The 20,101-nt window shown below is 42.8% G+C and overlaps 1 protein-coding gene across 1 annotated transcript in view; it reads right to left on the minus strand.

Moving 5' to 3' along the window:
* Positions 1 to 285: 285 nt before the first annotated feature.
* Positions 286 to 20,101, minus strand: part of myg1 (myg1 exonuclease) — a 32,399-nt gene continuing 12,583 nt past the window's right edge. The window contains exons 4-7 of the mRNA XM_085161163.1: positions 18,629 to 18,778; positions 13,899 to 14,021; positions 10,070 to 10,251; positions 286 to 618 (exon numbers count right to left, since the gene is read on the minus strand). Of these exons, the coding sequence (XP_085017289.1) occupies positions 429 to 618; positions 10,070 to 10,251; positions 13,899 to 14,021; positions 18,629 to 18,778 (645 nt within the window). The 3' untranslated portion in view covers positions 286 to 428. The remainder of the gene's footprint in view (positions 619 to 10,069; positions 10,252 to 13,898; positions 14,022 to 18,628; positions 18,779 to 20,101) is intronic.

Here is a 20,101-nt window from a genome sequence, read left to right on the forward strand (position 1 = left end):
ACCCAAACAGTCCTGACCCGCCACAATATGAAACAGGGAAGTACCGCCGTGTAATCCATTTATTTCAACAAAGTAACTGTATTCTAAATACCACCTTTTTAAACGGTAACTGTAACGGAATACAGTTACTCATATTTTGTATTTTAAATACGCAACGGCGGTACATGTATTCCGTTACTCCCCAACACTGATTATGGGGCGCGAGCGACAGCCAAGAGGCTGGGAAAACAGCAGGTTTATTGCCGGATTCAAGCCAACGCTCAATTATTTACCAAAGACCAAAAATATGTCAAATCAGTCTTTTATTTCAAACTCCAGAACAGACATTTATAAGAACAGGCAGAGAGAAGAAGGATATTATGAGTCAGCGCGATGAAACAGAGCCCAGAGTCTGCGTTGGTATATCACTAAACAACATGTTGATGAAGTCAGCTGTTTCCGTTCGCCGGGGACTTGGCGGCGGCCTGCAGGGTCCTGCGGGCCATCTCCAGCGCTCCTTCCTGGGTCTTGTTCCCGCCAATAAAGCCTCCGGCGTGGACAAAGATGCAGCCCTTGATCCCGCTGAGCTCCGACAGCGCTTCATCCCGGACACCGCGCCACTCTTCTGGCAGCGACAGCCTGGGACAGGAGCACAGAAGGGCAGGTTGGTTTACAGATGGACACTCTGTGGTCTGCTCATCACTTCATGTCACGCATTCGTTTTGCAAAAACAAAATGTACTGTACATTATGAAAAACAGCAAACTCTGGAGTTTTTAGTGATGACCAAAGTCATTTTACAGACAAAAACAAAAATATATTTGCATTTCTTAAACTTTTAAAATTCTCCGTGGCTTCAACTTGAGCTTTAACAAAGTCCTAAATATAAACCGCCTGAAAGCATAAAGACCATACCAGAATATTAATCAGCAAAAGCTCAGAAAAATGCATTTTTATATGTATATTAGTTGGTTGTAACTCATTTCTTTCATAATTTCTGAATGTTTTTGCACAAACGCTTGGATTACTCTCCTCCTTTCAGCTTCCATGCCTGCAGGGGTAGTGGTGCTATGTGCAGCCACTCTTGCACACAGCACCACTATAATGGGCACCGACAAATAGACCAATAAAATAAAAAACAAAAAACAAAAAAACACAATCAGCTTTATTCTCCTCCAGCAATGTGGAAAATCACACCTCAGTGCAGCGACTGCAGAGCCCGATGGTAGCAGAGTGGAGTCAAAAGGCAATCTCGCAAAGTGGGGGAAAGATTGGCTGTGCGATGGTTTACGAGCCGACCTCGAAAACGCATCTCTGGATGAAGCACGCAGAGAAAATTCATAAAAATGTAGAACAGCTCATTTACCACCTACTGCAGGTAGCACGCATCTTTCAGCCTCGCCAATCACGCCTTACCTGTTATCTAGTTTATATCATTCTTTCCTTGACGGGGTTATTATCTCCATTATCTCACACCCCTGCTCTCCTCAGAGGACTTTTATATTTAGCAATGTTTCGTTCCGATTTAGGCCTGATTAAGCACTTCATTGTTCACCTTTCACCCACTGCCTGCTTCTGGAATAGACTTTAAATGCTTTTGAAAATGCCGAAATTCCCTAAAAGCGTCGGATGTCGTACAAACCTTTGGCTCGTCTTTCTCTTCATCGCAAACTTGATGAATTATGGAACAGCGCGGTCGAACTTGTCAGAAATAAAGTGACACGGTTGTCAGTTTGAAGTGTTTTCTCTTGTTCTCTTTACTTTGAGCATTAACTGCCATTTTTCTATAACATCCATAATGATGAGAAATGATTTGCATGTCGACTCCATTATGTCAAATCTTTTATCCCTAATAAGACTGCCGTAGGACTACCTGGAGAGGCAAGCATGGCAAACCTATAATCCCCATTAAAGAATCAACCAATCGATAGCTGCACAGTGCGGCTGGAAAATGAGCTCTGAGGAAAGGTCAACAGGGCTGGTGATGAGGGAAGGAGTAGGAGGGGGCGGCTGTTGTTGTTATAATAGGCCAGGAAGCTTTCGCTTGCGAGATGACCGGTCTAAAAATAGATCCACAATTAGCAAATTAGCGTCTCATGAGAGAAGACCCCCTAAGACCTCAACTGAGACAGATAGTGGCAATTAGCGGGTCATTACAAAAACGTTACTTTAGAGTCGGAGACACATCCTTCATTACTGCATGTTTTCAGCGATATGAACGAAAGCGGGAACCTTCTGGTTCCTCGCTGAGAACAGAACAAAAGACTCTTGTAGAAGCTGAAGTGCTGCATTTTTCTGCACCTTCACGCATCAATAACATGCACCAAATCCTGACCACAGATCTTCCACATTACACACATTTTCCCTTCCGCACTGTAAATACGCCAAACGACATCACAAGAGCAGGAGAAAATATGCATGTCTTTCTGTGTGGAGTTTGCATGTTCTCCCCGTGTTTGCGTGGGTTCCCTCCGGGTACTCCGGCTTCCTCCCACCATCCAAAGACATGCAGCTTGTGGGGATAAGTTAATTGGATAATCCAAATTGTCACTAGCTGTAAATGTGCGAATGAATGTGAGTGCGAATGGTTGTCTGGCCCTGCGACAGATTGGCGACCTGTCCAGGGTGTACCCCGCCTCTCGCCCTATGACAGCTGGGATAGGCTCCAGCGCCCCCCGCGACCCTGAAAAGGAGAAGCGAATGGATGGATTTTCTCATAAGATCCGCTGTCATTTGATACCTGACATCGCTGCTTTATCTCACAATTATATACATGATTACAGATGACCAGCTCAATTTAATTATTTTTCAAGCAAAAATGTCATACAGTCTGGGGTTTGTTTTTGTTGTTTGTCTTGCCCTTTGCTCATATGTTCAGCTTTCAGACAATCTAAAGAGATCACCAGGAGACGGGTGATTGTGGAGGACATCAGTCATTATTTTCTGGCGCTTTATCGACTAAACTATCGACCAAAATAACAATCAGATGAAGTAGAAAGGATAAAGACATCGAGTAACAACCATCAGGTTCACCTCCAATACCACGATACAGCGGGTAAATGTGGCAGCCGCCAGTGTGTATTCCCTGAAATAGAGGTATATGTTTCTGGCTCAGCTCATTCTGCTGTCAACCTCCAGTATCATCCTATACAGCACATTTCCAAGCAAGGGCTGCTTTCGCTCTCTTCGTTCTCCCAGCTCACATTTACTTTGCACTACGATGCTGATAAAAATAGACCCTTTCCCCCCAGGTGCAGTAGCAGGGACGCAGGCGATAACAACACCCCTTCTGCAGAGTCGGCACAAGCCCGCTGGGAGAAAGCAGGCCACCCATAGAAAGAGCCATCTGGAGCTACGTTTTTATCCATCACACAAGCTATTGTTCCCATGTAGCGCCACACCAACCGGCATATTTGCATTAAATTAAATCTTTGAAGTGCTCCCCGACTACAAACAGGTGTCTTTTCTTTTTAGTCTTTGAAAGCGCTGCCGCCTGATGAGATTCTGGAGCAAAGTGGAAAAAAGTCTAACTGAGGGACCGGGCGAGGGAGGGGCGGAAGGTGTGAAAGGTGAGACAGCGAGATAGGGCGGAGGAGGGAGAGATAGAAGAGGACGTGGAGGCGGAGGAGGAGGTGGAGGAGGGGAGAAAGGGATTAATGGGAAAAGAGCAAGACAAATAGGGGGGGGGGGGGGGTGACGAAATGGAGGAGTGTGATTATAGGACTGAGACAGAAATACTCTGCACAAAAAGAGCAAGAAGCACAAAAAACCCACTAATGGGATAATCAAAAGAAAAGAGGAGGAAAGAGGTGAGAGCAGCTACTGGTCAGGCCTGGAGTGAATCAAAAAGCTATTCCAGCGTCTTCCTGTCTCTGTAGGAACGGTGTGTTCAGGTCTCCCACTATTCTCAAGCAGTCAACAATGAGCCCCATCAAACCAAAAATAAAAGCACAGGGGCACATACTGCAAGACGTGTGGAAACAGAGGTCACAGTGAGACATACCTGAGACCACACAAGACAAAAAACCCACACATGACAACAAAGAGACATGTAACAGATGTCATGTGTTCAAAACCAGGAGAGCTACTGCGTGAAGGACCAGAAAGATCACGTGACTGGTACGATTTCTGTTTCTTCCCTCAAATTCACAACTTGTTTTTGATACTATTTATAAGCGCAATTTATTTAGCAACAACCATTTAGTGTATTTATGTTGTTCCTCTCTTTAATGTGGCTCTCACTGTCACAGGCACATTTCTAATTTTATCTCATAACATCAACATCAGCATCAATTTACTCTTCACTCTCAAATCAGAGATGCATATTAAGTCGTCCAGGGACCAGAATCAGTCGATTTCCACTGTTTAGTCAAGACTGGTGACAGCTGGTCATCCGATTATGAACTGTGGCGTTTCATGCATGTGCACAAGCACACGTAAAGCCAATCTCTAACACTGGTGTGGAAACACTTTACTATGAGTAACGACTGAAAAACTGGCCAAACTAAACCACAGGGAGACCCGCATGAAAATGTTTGTACCAACAAACCCAGTCAGACACGTAAATCATCTTCACCCAGCAAAACACGGACATTTTAAAGAAGCTAACAAAGGAAAAGTGGCTAAAGCTATCCAGAGCTCCAAACCAGCCGCCTCAGTGTGAGCCTCGGTATAAGCAAAGTGGGTAAAAGCAGGGTTAATATCCTCTTATCTAGAGACGTTATAAACATAGACATGAACTTGAACAACATCCTATTCTTAATTCTCAGGGTTTAATATGACGTTCCCATCTGGCTGGCTGAGTCAGGACTCTGTGCAGGCCAGTCGAGTTCACCCATGTCTTTATGGACCTTGTGTGCAGTCATGCTGGAACAGGAAGGGGTCATTCCCACACTGTTCCCACAAAGCTGGGAGCATGAAAGTCTCCCAGCTTTTTTAAAAATTGGAATTAAGGGGGCAAGCCCAACTCCTGAAAAACAACCCCACACCATATTCCCACTCCACCACAACTGTACGCTTGGCACAATGCAGTCAGACAAGTAATCCTGGCAACCGCCAATCCCAATTCATCGCTCCAGAGGAAAATGTCTCTAGTGATCTACAGTTTGTGCTTTTTAAAGGGAGCGAAATCCTGTAATTTACTACAGTTCATAACTTCTTTAATTAATAAATTAATATTCTGCATAGAAGAAAAGTTTATTTTTGTTTTTCACTTAAAGTATTTAGAAAGAAAACTGGAATCAGACAAAAACTCTCAGCATCTCACACTTAGAAGGAAAGAAAGAGTCTTAATCTAGACAACAATCCCCAATTCTTCTTCAGTTCTCCAAAAGCATCCATCCATCCATCCATCTTCATCCGCTTTATCCGAGGCCGGGTCGCGGGGGCAGCAGCCTAAGCAAAGAGGCCCAGACCTCCCTCTCCCCAGCCACCTCCTCCAGCTCATCCGGGGGAACACCAAGGCGTTCCCAGCCCAGCTGAGAGATATAATCTCTCCAGCGTGTCCTGGGTCTGCCCCGGGGCCTCCTCCCGGTGGGACATGCCCGGAACACCTCACCCAGGAGGCGCCCAGGAGGCATCCTTGTCAGATGCCCGAACCACCTCAGCTGGCTCCTTTCGATGTGGAGGAGCAGCGGCTCTACTCTAAGGCCCTCCCGGATGGCCGAACTTCTCACCCTATCTCTAAGGGAGAGGCCAGCCACCCTTCGGAGGAAGCTCATTTCCGCCGCTTGTATCTGCGATCTCGTTCTTTCGGTCACTACCCACAGCTCGTGGCCATAGGTGAGGGTAAGGACGTAGATCGACCGGTAAATTGAGAGCTTCGCTTTTACACTCAGCTCCCTCTTCACTACGACGGACCGGTGCAGCGTCCGCATTACGCATCCCCTCAAAACTCACACATAGCTTGTAGTCGTTGTCACAAAGGTCAGTGCTCAATTTAAACAGGGATTGTGTTCACTTTGCACAAATTTCCTGACTCATTAGACGGTGTGTTCGATTAGTAAAACTTCTGTAACCACAAAATGCTTTCAGTAATGGAAGTGGTCTAGCTTTCCTGCTGAGTTTGTTGTCTGGATAAAATTGTATCTGACGTAGAAGAAACTGCCACCCAAAATCATCCGACGCGTTAAATGAAAAAAAGAAAAAAAATATTGAGCATGGCGCTAATTCAGACAGACAGTGAAGTCAAGCTCAGCTATAATACTGGCGGACCAGCTGAACACAACGCCAACTCACATCAGCCGATACACTTCTATACGTCCAACTGGCAAAGTTCTCCCACGCCTCACACAGAGTGTGCAAATCGAGCTGCCTGCTCTGCTCTGTGACGGATTCTTGCAGCTTAAGATGAATAATTCTCATAACAGGTAAACAGAAATCTCACCTGTGCTTCCTTTCCCCTCGACTCATCCACTTGTAGTTTATTATTTATTCATAGTTTTTTCCTTGCATTTACTTTTATTCGCATTAAGTTTATAAAGCTTTTTTATTTCATTTAAACAGGACGTTTTACTTGTTTTTCCATTGAAAAAATGTTTAAGAGTAGGGATGGGTACCGGTATCTGGTGCCATGATGGCACCGGTTCTGACATAAACGGTAGTAACCAGACCGAAAAGCAGCGCACATTTCGGTGCTTTTTTTTCCTGAGCTGTGATACACTTTAGATTCCAGCCAATCATTTTGCGTTTCCGAGGATAGTAGGCGGGTCCAGGTACGTACGTTCTTTTAGAGCAGAGCTACAGATTAAAAACGCCCAAGGCGAAGCGGTCAAAGTCAGGCTGTACTTCACAGCAAAAGATGCAAACTCAGCAGCTGCAACAAGTGCTTTAAGCTGATACTGTGATACTGTCAAAGGAGGTAACACCTCAAATCTGATGAAACACCTGGCGACGCATAGCGGTTTTTTTAAAAGCCGAGAAATGCGCCGTATTTGATAGCTTGCTGCGAGACCTCACACCGTGCACATCTACTGCGGGTGTGGTGCCTGTTATCGGACCGGAGTTAGCAACATCCCCCAAAAACCCGAAGAGGAGAGTCCTGGCCCCTAGCCCTGCCAGCGTAGCAGAAATGATGAAGGATGATGATGCAGCAGCAGCCGTTCTTCTCTGCGTGAGGAGCTTAATGTTGTTCGTGTGTAATTTACGTTGAGTAGGCTAACCACATTATTACATTAATGCATGTAAGGTGAACTAGCAAACATCATCATAGCTACATGCAGCTGTCTTCTTGTTTGATGGCAGATACTCCCTTCACCCTGGACAAAAAGGCTAAAATGACCAAAGAAAAAGTGGAAAACAGTTAAACATGAGAGGTTTTTGGACAAAGTTTGTGTTTTTTCCATTGTTTAAGCTGCTTCCAGCCAAGAGTGATACCATATATGACCCATAGCTGCAGAAAAGGCTAACATTGTTATCTTTTTACAAAAAAACCAGCTGAACATGAGAGGTTTTTGGACCAATTTTGTGTTCTCCATTCTTTAAGCACCGGTTTGAGTACTGGTTTCGCACCGGTATTGGATAAAACCTAAACGATACCCATCCCTATTTAAGAGTCAATTACAATAAAGTTTTTGTTAAAAAAACCTTCTGTTTTCATTTTTTAGGCATTATGTGTATTGTTAACAATAATAACTGAGTGATGTGTATGTCTTACTCATTCATGGTCAGTCACCTGAGTTTTAGTGGGACAAACTTTTTTCGCACCTTGTTCAATGATGAAGATGTCACAGGGACAGCAGGAAGGGTTGCTATGACACCACTGCAACATAAGTTACAATGGTGTGACTGCAGCCATTCACCGACTCTCTGCAAACGGTACTCGTGGCCATTGGTCAGTGGTCATGACAAATATTGTGTTAATGATCATGAAACTGACCTCGTGGCAGTCGGTGGTGGACGTTCTGCTCATTCAGCAAACGCACTGACCTGCAGTCAGCTGAGGTCAAAGAAGTCACCTGGATGAGTGACGAAACATTTCTCCCACTGAAAACGCTTCGTCCAGATGAACAGGGATGAGTTATGTGTACATATAATTTGTCCTGTGTGTCTTTTGCCCCGTCTTCCTCCCCTCAACCCCAACCAGTCGTGGCTGATGGCTGCCCCTCCCTGAACCTGGTTCTGCTGAAGGGTTCTTCCTGTAAAAAGGGCGTTTTTTTCTTCCTACTGTCACCAAGTACCTGCTCGTAACAGGTTATATTATTGTTTTCTCTCTAATATTGTACCTAACAACATAAAGCCCATTGAGGTGACTGTTGTTGTGGTTTATATTCATAAAACTGAATGTAAAATTTAATTTAATTGAATACAGCAGTGTTACAGGTGACCCTTCTTCACTCGCACACATGCACAGATACACAAACCTGCTGCAGAGAGCACATCAACCAAAGAATAAATAAACTTAATTAACTACAGTTGATATAATCTTTTGCATACTGCTCTGTTACCAGACAAATACAAGCCGTAACAAGCTGCGAGTCTAACAAACAGACTGGGAAACAAGATCAAAGATAAACCCACATGCTAGAATCTACCCCCGAGGCAAAACTGCTCATCTTCACAGCTTTGTAAAGCGCAAATCGCTTCCAATACTCTTCCACCTAAGTCACTGCTTCTTAAGTGCACATGCTGACCACTTAGGGCTACCACTTTAAAAGCACAGATCAATATCCAGCAGCTCACGTCAAGTAAACGAAACAGGGAGGAAAGATTTTCTGCACCAGGAGATTTTTTCGTCGCTGATGTCTCTGTTAGTACCTGGAAACAGATTTTTGGGATTATGAACACATTTAACACGACTCTGGAAAACACTGACTCTGCAACCATACGGCACCAAGCAGCTATAAAGACGAATATCTGGATAACGTCCAGGATCAGCCTAGTGTTTGCCATACTTTGATGACTATGTGTGCTACATTCTGGGATTTAGGGCACAACACACCCACTACAGAACTCCAGTGGGCCCGCTAGTGACATTATTAGAACAGCATTGTAGGTCGGTCTGCGAGAAGCTCTTTGGGTAAACACTTTCCCCTCCAGAGATAAGAAGCACAGACGATAGGTGCTAATCATCTTTAAAAATTCACACAGGAGGTGTGGTGTTGTCATCACTGTCATTAGTGAGGGACCTGACAGGAACTCTAACATGGTTTAATAAGCCTAACACTCTCATTTAAGCGCTAGGTTTGAGGATTCGGGTCATCTTTATTGCTAAAGTATGTCGAAATGCTGCTTATCACAACAGCAAAACCTGAAAATCCCACGTCACTTCGTTCTCGACTTATCGTGTTCTTAAAGTTTGGCATTGACGTCGCCCCCCCACCCAATTAAACTGGTGCAAAAGGACAAAAAGGAAAGGCATGTACATGTATGTCAGGCACAACTGACAGTGACTGAGCACATCTCTAAACTGTTGAGTGGCCTAAATGGTATTCATATTACAAAAGCATAGAAGCAGAAAATCAAAGGGGCTTTGTTGCTCAACAGAGCATCTCACTTTGATTCATGCTCGAAATCAAAGCATCTCTCCTACCAGTCAAACTGGCATGTGCTTTATATCTTTCAGTCTGCTGTATTGAAGCGCTGGGTATAATTAAGAGCAGAAAAACACACAAGAAGCACCTGAGTGGGAGGGCTGTGCAGGTGGCTGTGCTGAGCTGTGTTTATATTTTTCTTGGGAACAAAATCTTCGGCTTAAATAAAGTATCTTCCTCATTCTATCCTTGTAGGAGTCCCTCTCTCACCGGATAACACGTCAACCCTCCGTGAGCGGCTGTCACACGGTCCAGTAAGCATGAAAGTTAAATCATAGACCATTGTTCGTCTCTGTCACCGGAGCTCAAATCAACGCAACATGTTGAAAACTCTGAAGCTGTCATCGTGTTAAAAAAAAAAAAATCCAGTGTGGAAAAATTTATTGTGCGTGACTCAGTTTCACAAAACCCCTGCGAGTTATGCATGCTCGACTTCTGCTGAAGGAACTCATGCAAGAGGTTTTTTATCCACGCATACGACTGAATGCTACAGCTAAAGCTGAAAAAAGGGCTCAAATGGCCTTCAGTAACATTTTACTAAAAGATAACCTTAAAATTTACCTGTTCTGGAAAGTGTTGAGTCCAGCAGGGACACACTGGACCCTCCACTGTCCATTCTGGTCTGGGTAAAGGACAAACTTAATGGGCGTCTCCACGTGGAGCTCCTTCTCTAAGGCAAACAAATGCTCCTTCCAAGGACATCCACCCTGGGAAAAAAGGAGTACCTCTCCACTGGGATCTATCTGGAAACAAGAATAGAGCAGGTGTAACACATGTGACTAATGTGCAAAAACCAAGGACAGACACAAAAGCCTGTGTCTGTGGAAAGCGTCACTGTATAAGAAAAGCAGCAGCATTTTAAACTCATTTTCACAGTAACTTGTGCTTCTTTTATAAGTGATAAATGTCTCCTTCAACTAAACAACAACAGTCCTGATACTCTCATCATTTTTGATCATATTTACAGTTTTCAAAACAAGACAGAAAATGCTCAGAATCAGAATTTAATAAAAAGCAATTAAAGGAATTAAATTAGATCTAAGAAACTTTTTTATTCACAGATTTTTATTAAAAATACTCAAACATGAAATTCTGCAGTGAGTTTCTCGTCTTGGGCTAACAGATCAGGTGTCCTACATCTGCTTTTTCTTTTTTGTCTGGTCTGTGTTTAGATATTTTTTGCTGTTTAGCTTCATTTGTTTCCATATCAACCTCAAAGTCATATTTATTTAGTTTATTTAAACCACAGTCGGTGTCTCAGGGAAAACAACAGTCCCCACTATGGCTGCTCGATTATGGCAAAAATGATAATCACGATTATTTTCACTGAAATTGAGATCTCGATTATTTGACGATATTTATTTAACAATAACAATGTGTTGAATAATGATTTAAAGATTGTCAAAAATAATATAAAATAGTGTGTAAATACTGATAACAGTGCAAATGTTTGGAATATAAAAAATAAATGAAAAATGTAAACATCTATGTTTAGTGAAGTTTGCAGTGTTGCTCTGTGGTGCAGCTACGACACCGTAGCAAAGTTTACACACTGTGGTCGTGTCCAAATTCATGGACTGCATCCTCCTGAGGCCGCATTTGTAGACCGATTACGTCACAGCGACGCGCCGAAGGCTGTCCAAATTCGTAGACTCCTCCGAATGCAGCCGACAAATGCGTCCTCCTTTTCCCCGAATTTGAAGGATGGGTCGGGTGTGTCCTTCTTGGCCCACCATATCCCAGAATTCATAGCGCGGCCCAGCCAAGCTCCAGTTTCCGGTGTTGTGCCAAAGTAGGTATCCCCGACAGAATTTGTTTCCCCTGTGCTGGGAGCACGCAAGAAGTACTGATGTTTTCATTTTGTGAAAAAGTGAAAAATTAGTATCATTACATTACCATTCAGTTTGAGGGTTACAACATTATATAATTATATATTTATTGCTCACGGGTATCAGATGGGATTATTTTAACAAACCATTAACGTTTTGGCTGATAACTATTTTTATATTTTTATTCTCCTATAACTTTACTATATAAAGAGCTAAATCCTCCAAAGTTTCAGGAGTAATGCGTCATAATAAGAAGTGTTTGTGAACGAAAAATCAGCAATGTGGGATACTGTTTGTCCGTGATTTACACAGGGGGAACAAATTGTGGCAGGATCAGCCTGATATTATTTGTATCCCACTATAACTTCGTTGTATAAAGAGCTAACATCTCCAAAATGTCAGGAGTAGTTAGTCATTATAAGAAGTGTTTGTAAACTAAAAATCAACAATGCGGGATACTGTTTGTCCGTGATTTGGACAGTCCAGCGTGTGCTCCCGACGCAGGGGAAACAAATTCTGTCGGGGATATCTAATTTGGCACGACACCGGCAATGCTGGCCGCTACTAAGTTTTAAAATTACTCTTATTAATCTTTCTGGGTCACAAAATAAACTTTAAACATATTTTCAGGCGAGAATGTGGGTTAGCTCGTTGATAATTAAAAATGAACACAAAAAACGGAGAAAGATTTCGGGTCCATTTTCGATTTTCGTGCCATGGCGCTGACAACCGGAAATACTCTGAATTAAGGGCGGGAGTAGATCGAGAAGGCTAGACCGTCCAATTCCATAGCCGTTTACTTCCGGCCTACCCGAACTCCTGAGGACCCGGCCCACGTAGACCGCGAAGGCCGGGTCCTCAGGAGGATGCAGCCCATGAATTTGGACACGACCTCTGTCTACTTGATCCATGTCTGACCCCGCGAACCCATAATGTTTCCAGTGTTGCCAACTTAGCGACTTTGTCGCTATATTTAGCGAGTTTTCAGACCCCCTAGCGACTTTTTTTCTAGAAAAAAAGTCGCTAAAAAAAGACGTGAAAGACATTACAAAAAACAATAATTGCTAAAAGAAATTTCATTTGTAGTTCTAAATAAATTCTAAATGCATTCAGGACGTTTTTTGCTCACTTTATGTCTCGTCCACGATGTTATTTCTCTCTCCAGCAGCGTAGGTTACAATTACATTAGCATGACCAATTATGCAAATTAGGTGATGACGTCATTTAGCGACTTCTAGCGACTTTTAGGACAACCAATAGCGATTTTCCTTACTGAGGAGTTGGCAACACTGAAGTTTTTTTTACCTCTCTTTTCAACCAACAGCAGTCACTCTCCTCTCCAAATAACTTCTGCTTAGCTTTCCGAGCTTCCCTCGAGTCCTCTTAATCAGCCCCCGGGCCTCGGACCGGTACCGGTCCGTGAGTCGTTTGGTACCGGGCCGCCAGAGTTGAGGCTCAGATGTGAAATGTATGGTTTTCAGGGATTTTATCGGTTTTCAGCGTTATTTTGTTATCGTTTTTATCGTTTACTCGGTTTTCCTGGGTCTTTTCACGTGTGTTATGAATAAATTTTCTTTTTCTCGGTACCGGTACTAGTTTTATTTTGTTGTATTTATCCGCGACACCTTAAAGGCCGGTCCGTGAAAATAATGTCGGGCATAAACCGGTCCGTGGCGCAAAAAAGGCTGGGGACCGCTGCTCTTAATTGTTGTGACACGTGTTCGAAATGCAGAGAGGTGCGCTCGATTTGCCACACGGAGCAGCGCGAGAGTAAAGCACGAGGGAGGGGCTAATCATCGGCTCAGTCATTTTTAATGATCGTTGAAAGCCCAGATTGTAATCGAGATTAAAATTCGATTAATTGAGCAGCCCTAGTCCCCACTTCGGTTTTAATGGCCAGCAGCTTAAACAAAAACAAAAACCATCATCACTCACAGCCAATTTAGCCAAGTATGAAATGGCTGCGATAAAAATTAGAACCTCAAAGTTCGAGGCCACGGTTCTCAGTCGGAAAAGGGCGGAGTGCCCATTCCAGGTCAGGGATGGGCTGCTGCCCCGAGTTGATGAGAGAGGAGAGAGAGGAGCAGGAGATCGACAGATGGATTGATGTGGTGTCAGCAGTAAATGCGAAGCTGATCTACATTCCCACCCTAGCCTATGGTTACGAGCTCTGGGTGGTGACTGAAAAAAGATGAGATTGTGAATATAAGCAGTGGAAATGAGCTTTCTCCATATGGTGGTGGGCTCAGCCTTAGAGACAGGGTGATTTTGGTCGTTAGGGTGGCAAGTAGAGCTGCTACTCCTCCACATTAAAGGATGCCTCCTGAATGTCTCCCAGGTGAGGTGTTCCAGGAAAGTCCGGAGGAGGCCCCAGGGCAGACCAGGGAGAGATTACATCTCTCGGATGGCTTGTTAACACCTCGGTGTCCTCCTGGAAGAGCAGGAGGAGGTGGACTCCCTCCGTGAACCAGATAACCATGAGAGTAATAGGAGGCCCACTGCTGCTGGTGCAAACAAATAAAGAAAATAAACAGAATCAAGCAGAATGGGCAGTTTCGTACCTGATGCCTCTTCTTAACAGCTTCCTCCACGACCTCACGAGCTGGCAGCCAGGAGGACTTGTAGAAATCCAGACGGTCCAGGAACTCCTCCCCAACCATCTTCAGTGCCTTCTTGAAACCCTCCTAAGGATAAAATAGTGAGAATAAAGACATGTTGGTTTTTTGACAGCTGGCTAGACTTAAAACACTGATGTCACTTTAACAGAGAAAGAACTGTAGACTCAGCTGAACGCAGTATTCTTTTGATCATTTAGCTTCTTTCATCACTACTACAGCATCAGTTTGACATCAACTACTTTATGTGAGACTATATACCAGACAAAATGGGGGTGATAAAGTCTTGTCTTACTAACTCCCTGCTGATCCCTGCAGCCCAAACCACAGCCCGATTTCACCCTCGCATAGTTTCACGAGCAGAAGCACAAGAGGAGCATGTGAAAGAAAGCACGGCACAGATATCTCACACACAAACTCATGCACACGCGCGGTATGTCATGCACAATCTGTATGCATCTGTTTGAGGGGGCTGTCATGGCTGGAGGAGATGAAAATCCATCAGGTTTTTCAATTATCAGCAGCAGCCAGTGCAGAGAGTTCAACAGGTCACTCTACCATTAAGTTGTCTACCAAACATTTTCCAGTTCAAATCTTTCTCAGTTTCCCATTTCACAGATATGTCTTCGCCTGCAGTGTTTGGAGGACATGAATTATAATCATGTGAAGTGGAACGTGGAAAAACAAGAAACAAGCAGGTAACTTAAGGGAAAAAATGTTGGCATAGTCAACATATATGCATATCTAGGCTGTGGGTGAGTGTGCAGGAAACGCTGATGAGAGACAGAAAATTCACACCGAGCCTCTGTTGGTCCTGCACAGCTCTCACAATGACCTCTGAGCACTGATTGCACCATACTGCACCTGTTTGCCCTCTTAGACTATTTTGTAGTTTTGCTTCACCACAGGTTGCTCACAGTGTGTGATGATTAAATTTATCCTTTTTTTTTTAGGGCTGCACGATTTTGCATGAAATGAGAATCACGATTTTTTTGCTTAGAATTGAGATCACGATTCTCTCACGATTTTCTTTTCCAGTATAAATATTTATTGCGCTTATTAACTGCACATCAACTTCGTAACAGTTGAGACTGAACAAAAAAACAATAAATAAACATAAAAACAACAAATGTCTCACGTTTTGTCGTTGCCGCAAAATGTTGTACTGCTTGAACTTCCGTCTCCACCGTTGCTCGACACTGCGTGTATAGAGCAGGTAGTGCAGCAATTGAAAAATAGTTGCGGGACGGCACTGTGTAGCGTTTGTCTAGGGTGTTGATCATTTTCCTAAATCCCTCGTTTTGCACAGTGTTGATGGAGCCATATCTTTGGTCAGGTGATAAGTGATAGCCTCCGTAATTTCTTTGTGCCTGCGGGAGTTTGACGTGTATAGGGAAGCGCTGTATAAGGTTCCCGTTATTGATGTTTGGGTGGTTGACCGGGACGGATTTTCTCCTGTCACTTTCTCATCATCCCTGACGTGCTCTCCGTTGTTTTTTCCTGCTAATTTTAGCAGCTCGCTTCTGTATCACGTGGTATAAGGCTCCGCCCTTGTCATTTGTTGAGCAGGAAGAGTGAGCGCTTGTTTTCATGCAGATTACGTCCCGGATCAAAATGCGGTACAATCGTCGTCTTTTTTTCTTTTTTTTAAATCGTTGTCATTTGGAAATGAGATCGCACATAAGTATGAATAGAGATCGCGATTTTCTAACGATTAATCGTGCAGCCCTACTTTTTTTTATACTGGGGCACTACTGTGGAACAGCTGTCTGTTAAAATCGCAATTAATCCATGTTGCAAAGTATGCATGTTACATTTTATTGTTCTATGTTTGCATTTGGATAATTATTTAGATTTTTTAAGTTCTCTTTTTTTTAGTTTGTACTAATTATCTTTGCTTAAATTTTCCAATATTGTGTATCTGAGATGCTGCTGCAAATCAGTAGGCTGAGATAACTAATCATCAATTATAAAATAAACTACCATTTTTTGATTAATAGTAAAACATAAGCAATTTTTCATGGAAAAAAATACTCCATGCTCGGGTTTCTCCAATATGAAAATCGTCTGTATACCGTTTTTGTTTGTTGTTTTTTTAACTTCTTGCATTTTATTGATTAAAAGGTTAAAACTCTACAGATTAACTGAGGTCATAAACAGGTGTGTATTAAGTGTGCCAGTACATGCCAACGCTGCAGTATCGTCACTGGCCTGTTCGTATTGTGGGCTGTGATGCTTTTTGCAATGGGGTCATTTTACCCCGAATTGCTAGGCGGTTGCTAGGCGACATGATGACATTATAATATATCACATATAATTAAGCTTTTGTGTCAATAAATGATAGGATGCTTTCATACGGGCTTGTCGGTGTAAAAAAGGCAAAAAAACAGGTCATTTCAGCACGTTGCTAGGTGATTGCTAGGCAACCTGATGCCATCATAATATATGATGTACAACTGAAGTTTTGTGGATATAAATTAGATGTTATTGTAGGGCGTTCTAAGTGCACGGAGGTTAAAAACAGGTCATTTTAGCAAACTTCTAGGTAGCTGATGGGCACTGTGATGGCATTGTAAAGCATCATTCATAATTCAGCTATTGGGGATATAAATGAGACTGAAATTAAAATGATAGGCAGGCATTATAAGGTGTTTTAGGTGCATAAAAGCTACTTTCTGTTCCTTCTTTATTCACAAGGGTTCAGCACAGTGGGCAGCGAGTTTTGATTTGTATTTTTTATCATTTCTTTTAACCAGAATCCCTTCCTGAAGCAGTGTTTAAGGGATTTGCGTCAACTTGAACAAGTGAATGTGATTGAACCGGTGATCTTTTTCACATTAGGCAAAACTGTGAAACCACAATGGACCCACAATAATGCTTTATAGGTGGATAAATGCTAAAACTGGTACAGTGTATGAAAAAAAAAATATGGGAAAGGGATTTAGGGTCTACAGTGGATGAAGATACGTCGAATAATGGATTATACATTAGGGAAGCCAGAATACAAAATGTTTAATAGATATTATTATACTCCTTCAAGGCTGTATAAAATAGGTGGTGGTAGAGATGACCCATGTTGGAAATTCCAACAAGCTAAAGATACTTTGATAAACCCCCTGGGAATGTCTTAAATAATCAGGCCCCATCTTATCTTAATGACCTTGTAGTACCATATCACCCTATTAGAGCACTTCGCTCCCGCTCTGCAGGCCTACTTGTTGTTCCTAGAGTATTTAAAAGTAGAATGGGAGGGAGAGCCTTCAGTTTTCAGGCCCCTCTTCTGTGGAAACAGCTTCCAGTTTGGATTCAGGAGACAGACACTATCTCTACTTTTAAGATTAGGCTTCAAACTTTCCTTTTTGCTAAAGCATATAGTTAGGGCTGGACCAGGTGACCCTGAATCCTCCCTTAGTTATGCTGCAATAGACGTAGGCTGCCGGGGGATTCCCATGATGCATTGAGTTTTTCCTTTCCAGTCACCTTTCTCGCTCACTATGTATTAATAGACCTCTCTGTGTTGAATCATATCTGTTATTAACCTCTGTCTCTCTTCCACAGCATGTCTTTGTTTTTCTTCTCTCACCCCAACCAATCACAGCAGATGGCCCCGCCCCTCCCTGAGCCTGGTTCTGCTGGAGGTTTCTTCCTGTTAAAAGGGAGTTTTTCCTTCCCACTGTCGCCAAAGTGCTTGCTCATAGGGGGTCATATGGTTGTTGGGTTTTTCTCTGTATCTATGAAGCGCCTTGAGGCGACTTTTGTTGTGATTTGGCGCTATATAAATAAAATTGAATTGAATTGAATTGAATGCCAGCTGGTTTTTCCAGTTTGGAACAGTGCATTGAATTATATGCAGGCGTGGATACCTTGTAACTTGCCCAGATCACCTAAATTATGTCTACTAGGAGACAAAGGAGAGGTGCCACAGTTAAACAAACATCAGTTTAGAGTGTTAAGCGCTGCATTGGTGTCATTTTGGAATATTTGAAGGACTCCCATACTCCAACGCTTAAAATGTGAAAAGAAAGAATGATTGGGAATGATGCTGGTGAAAAGATGCTGGGAAGGTTACATCATGCGACTGAAGCTTCGGTGGAACAATGGGACAATTTTTCCACCCACATGTCTGCCTGACTTGGAAATTCCAGATTAACGCAACAGACGTTAAAACCTTTTTGTTTTTTTGTTTTTGTTATTTTTTGTTGTATTTTTGTGTTTGTTAGAAAATGCAAAATTTAATAATTATTTTAATTTTTTTTTTTTTTTTAAATTGCTAAGTAGCTGGCTAGGCAACATCGTAATGCCTGATGTAGCTAAGAACCTTCAGGGACCTGAGATGTACCTGTATGCCAATTTTGGTCGCTCATCTCCTGATGGTCTGAGCGGAGATCATGGACAAAGACACAGACAGAGAGATATTTTGTGTATTATAAAAGAGAACTGTTCTGAGGACATTAAAGTGAAGAGAAAGATGCCGACTTGCCACAGTTATAGTCTTATATTAGCTCATTTTACTGCATTAGGCTGAGAAACTGTGAGCTTTGCTGTGGAAATCCAGGCAACGATAAACAAATAATAATAACTATAATTAATCCCATATAAGAGATGTGAAGTCACACACATGTCAAAAGCCACCTTCTGTCCTGGTATAGAGTACAGCTGCACTCACATGGACTCACCTCAGTATCCTGATCTGTGCTGTTCCAGCGTGGATTCAGGTGTGAGACACGTGCGCTCAGCGTGGTGGAGATGCTGTACCGGGCCTCCCCATCACACTGTGAGATGCCGTTGTCAACAGCATCCACCTCCTCCACAAAGTTCTCATACAGCTGTAAGCACATGATAGAGGCACGTGGTGGCAGAGGTTGTCAATCTGTTATGGCATCAGAATCAGCTGTTTCATATTTATTCCAAGCATAAAATCAGAGTAGTAAAAAAAGACAGAGCTTTTTCAAGAAAAATGCATGGAAAGGAATTAAACCCACAGGATATGTGTAGTTACAGAAATATTAAACCTAAATGAAATAGGAAAAAACTGCTACTTCACAAATCCCCAAAAATACTGTACCAGCAGATAAACTGGAACAGCCATATTTAATGATAAAAATTCACTGGAAGGTCATTCATGCAAGAGCTGACATTTTACAAGTGACTTATCAGTGGAGCTAAGCTCTGAGGCAAAACTCGATGTTTAGTTTGTCGGAACTGGCTAAGGACATGACATGCAGCATCCTAAAATACGCAGAGCCCGAGCCATGAGTAAAAGGATTACTCGGGGCTTTAAACAAACTGACACATCAAAAGAAAAATGATATTATGAGTTAATCGTGCTAATATTTATAGTGACCCAAGATTTGGCTGGCTTAATGTGCCCGACCATTAAAGCACAATGGATGCCAAGGCCTCCTGCTGGCACAGCTGTCTAAAATGCAAGAAACTGAACTCTGTTTAAATCTGGCTAAAAGACTTTGTCGTGTCCTGTCGTGTCCTTTTATATCTGTTCACACTCTACTGCCAACTGTGGGATGAAGGCAAATCCCAAAAAGTGTCCTAGTTTGTGCTTTGCTAAATCTACAATTGTGGTCAGAAGTTTCATGGGTATAAATGTGATGGTAATTTGGAGAATATGATCATTTCTGTGAACTGTTCTTTTTCCACTGTGGAATGATTGTACTACAAATACACACAGGGTCTAATATCTAAATACACTTCCACTAATATCTGGTTAAATGTAGGGATGGGTACCGGTAATGGCACCAGTTCTGGCATAAACGGTAATAACCAGACCGAAAAGCAGCGCACATTTCGGTGCTTTTTTTTCCCTGAGATGTCATACACTTTGGATTCTAGCCAATCATTTTACCTTTCCGAGGATAGTTGGCGGGCCCAGGTACGTACAATCTTTTAGAGCAGAGCTACAGATTAAAAATGCCCAAAGCGAAGCGGTCAAAAGTCTGGCTGTACTTCACAGCAAAATATGCAAACTCAGCAGCCTGCAACAAGTGCTTTAAGCTGATACTGTGCAAAGGAGGTAACACCTCGAATCTGATGAAACACCCGGCGACCTATAGCATTTTGTTAAAAACCGAGAAATGCGCCGTATTTGATAGCTTGCTGTGAGACCTCACACCGAGCACATCTACTGCGGGTGT

Source organism: Neolamprologus multifasciatus, chromosome 5, assembly GCF_963576455.1.
Source record: "Neolamprologus multifasciatus chromosome 5, fNeoMul1.2, whole genome shotgun sequence".
Taxonomy (NCBI): Eukaryota; Metazoa; Chordata; class Actinopteri; order Cichliformes; family Cichlidae; genus Neolamprologus; species Neolamprologus multifasciatus.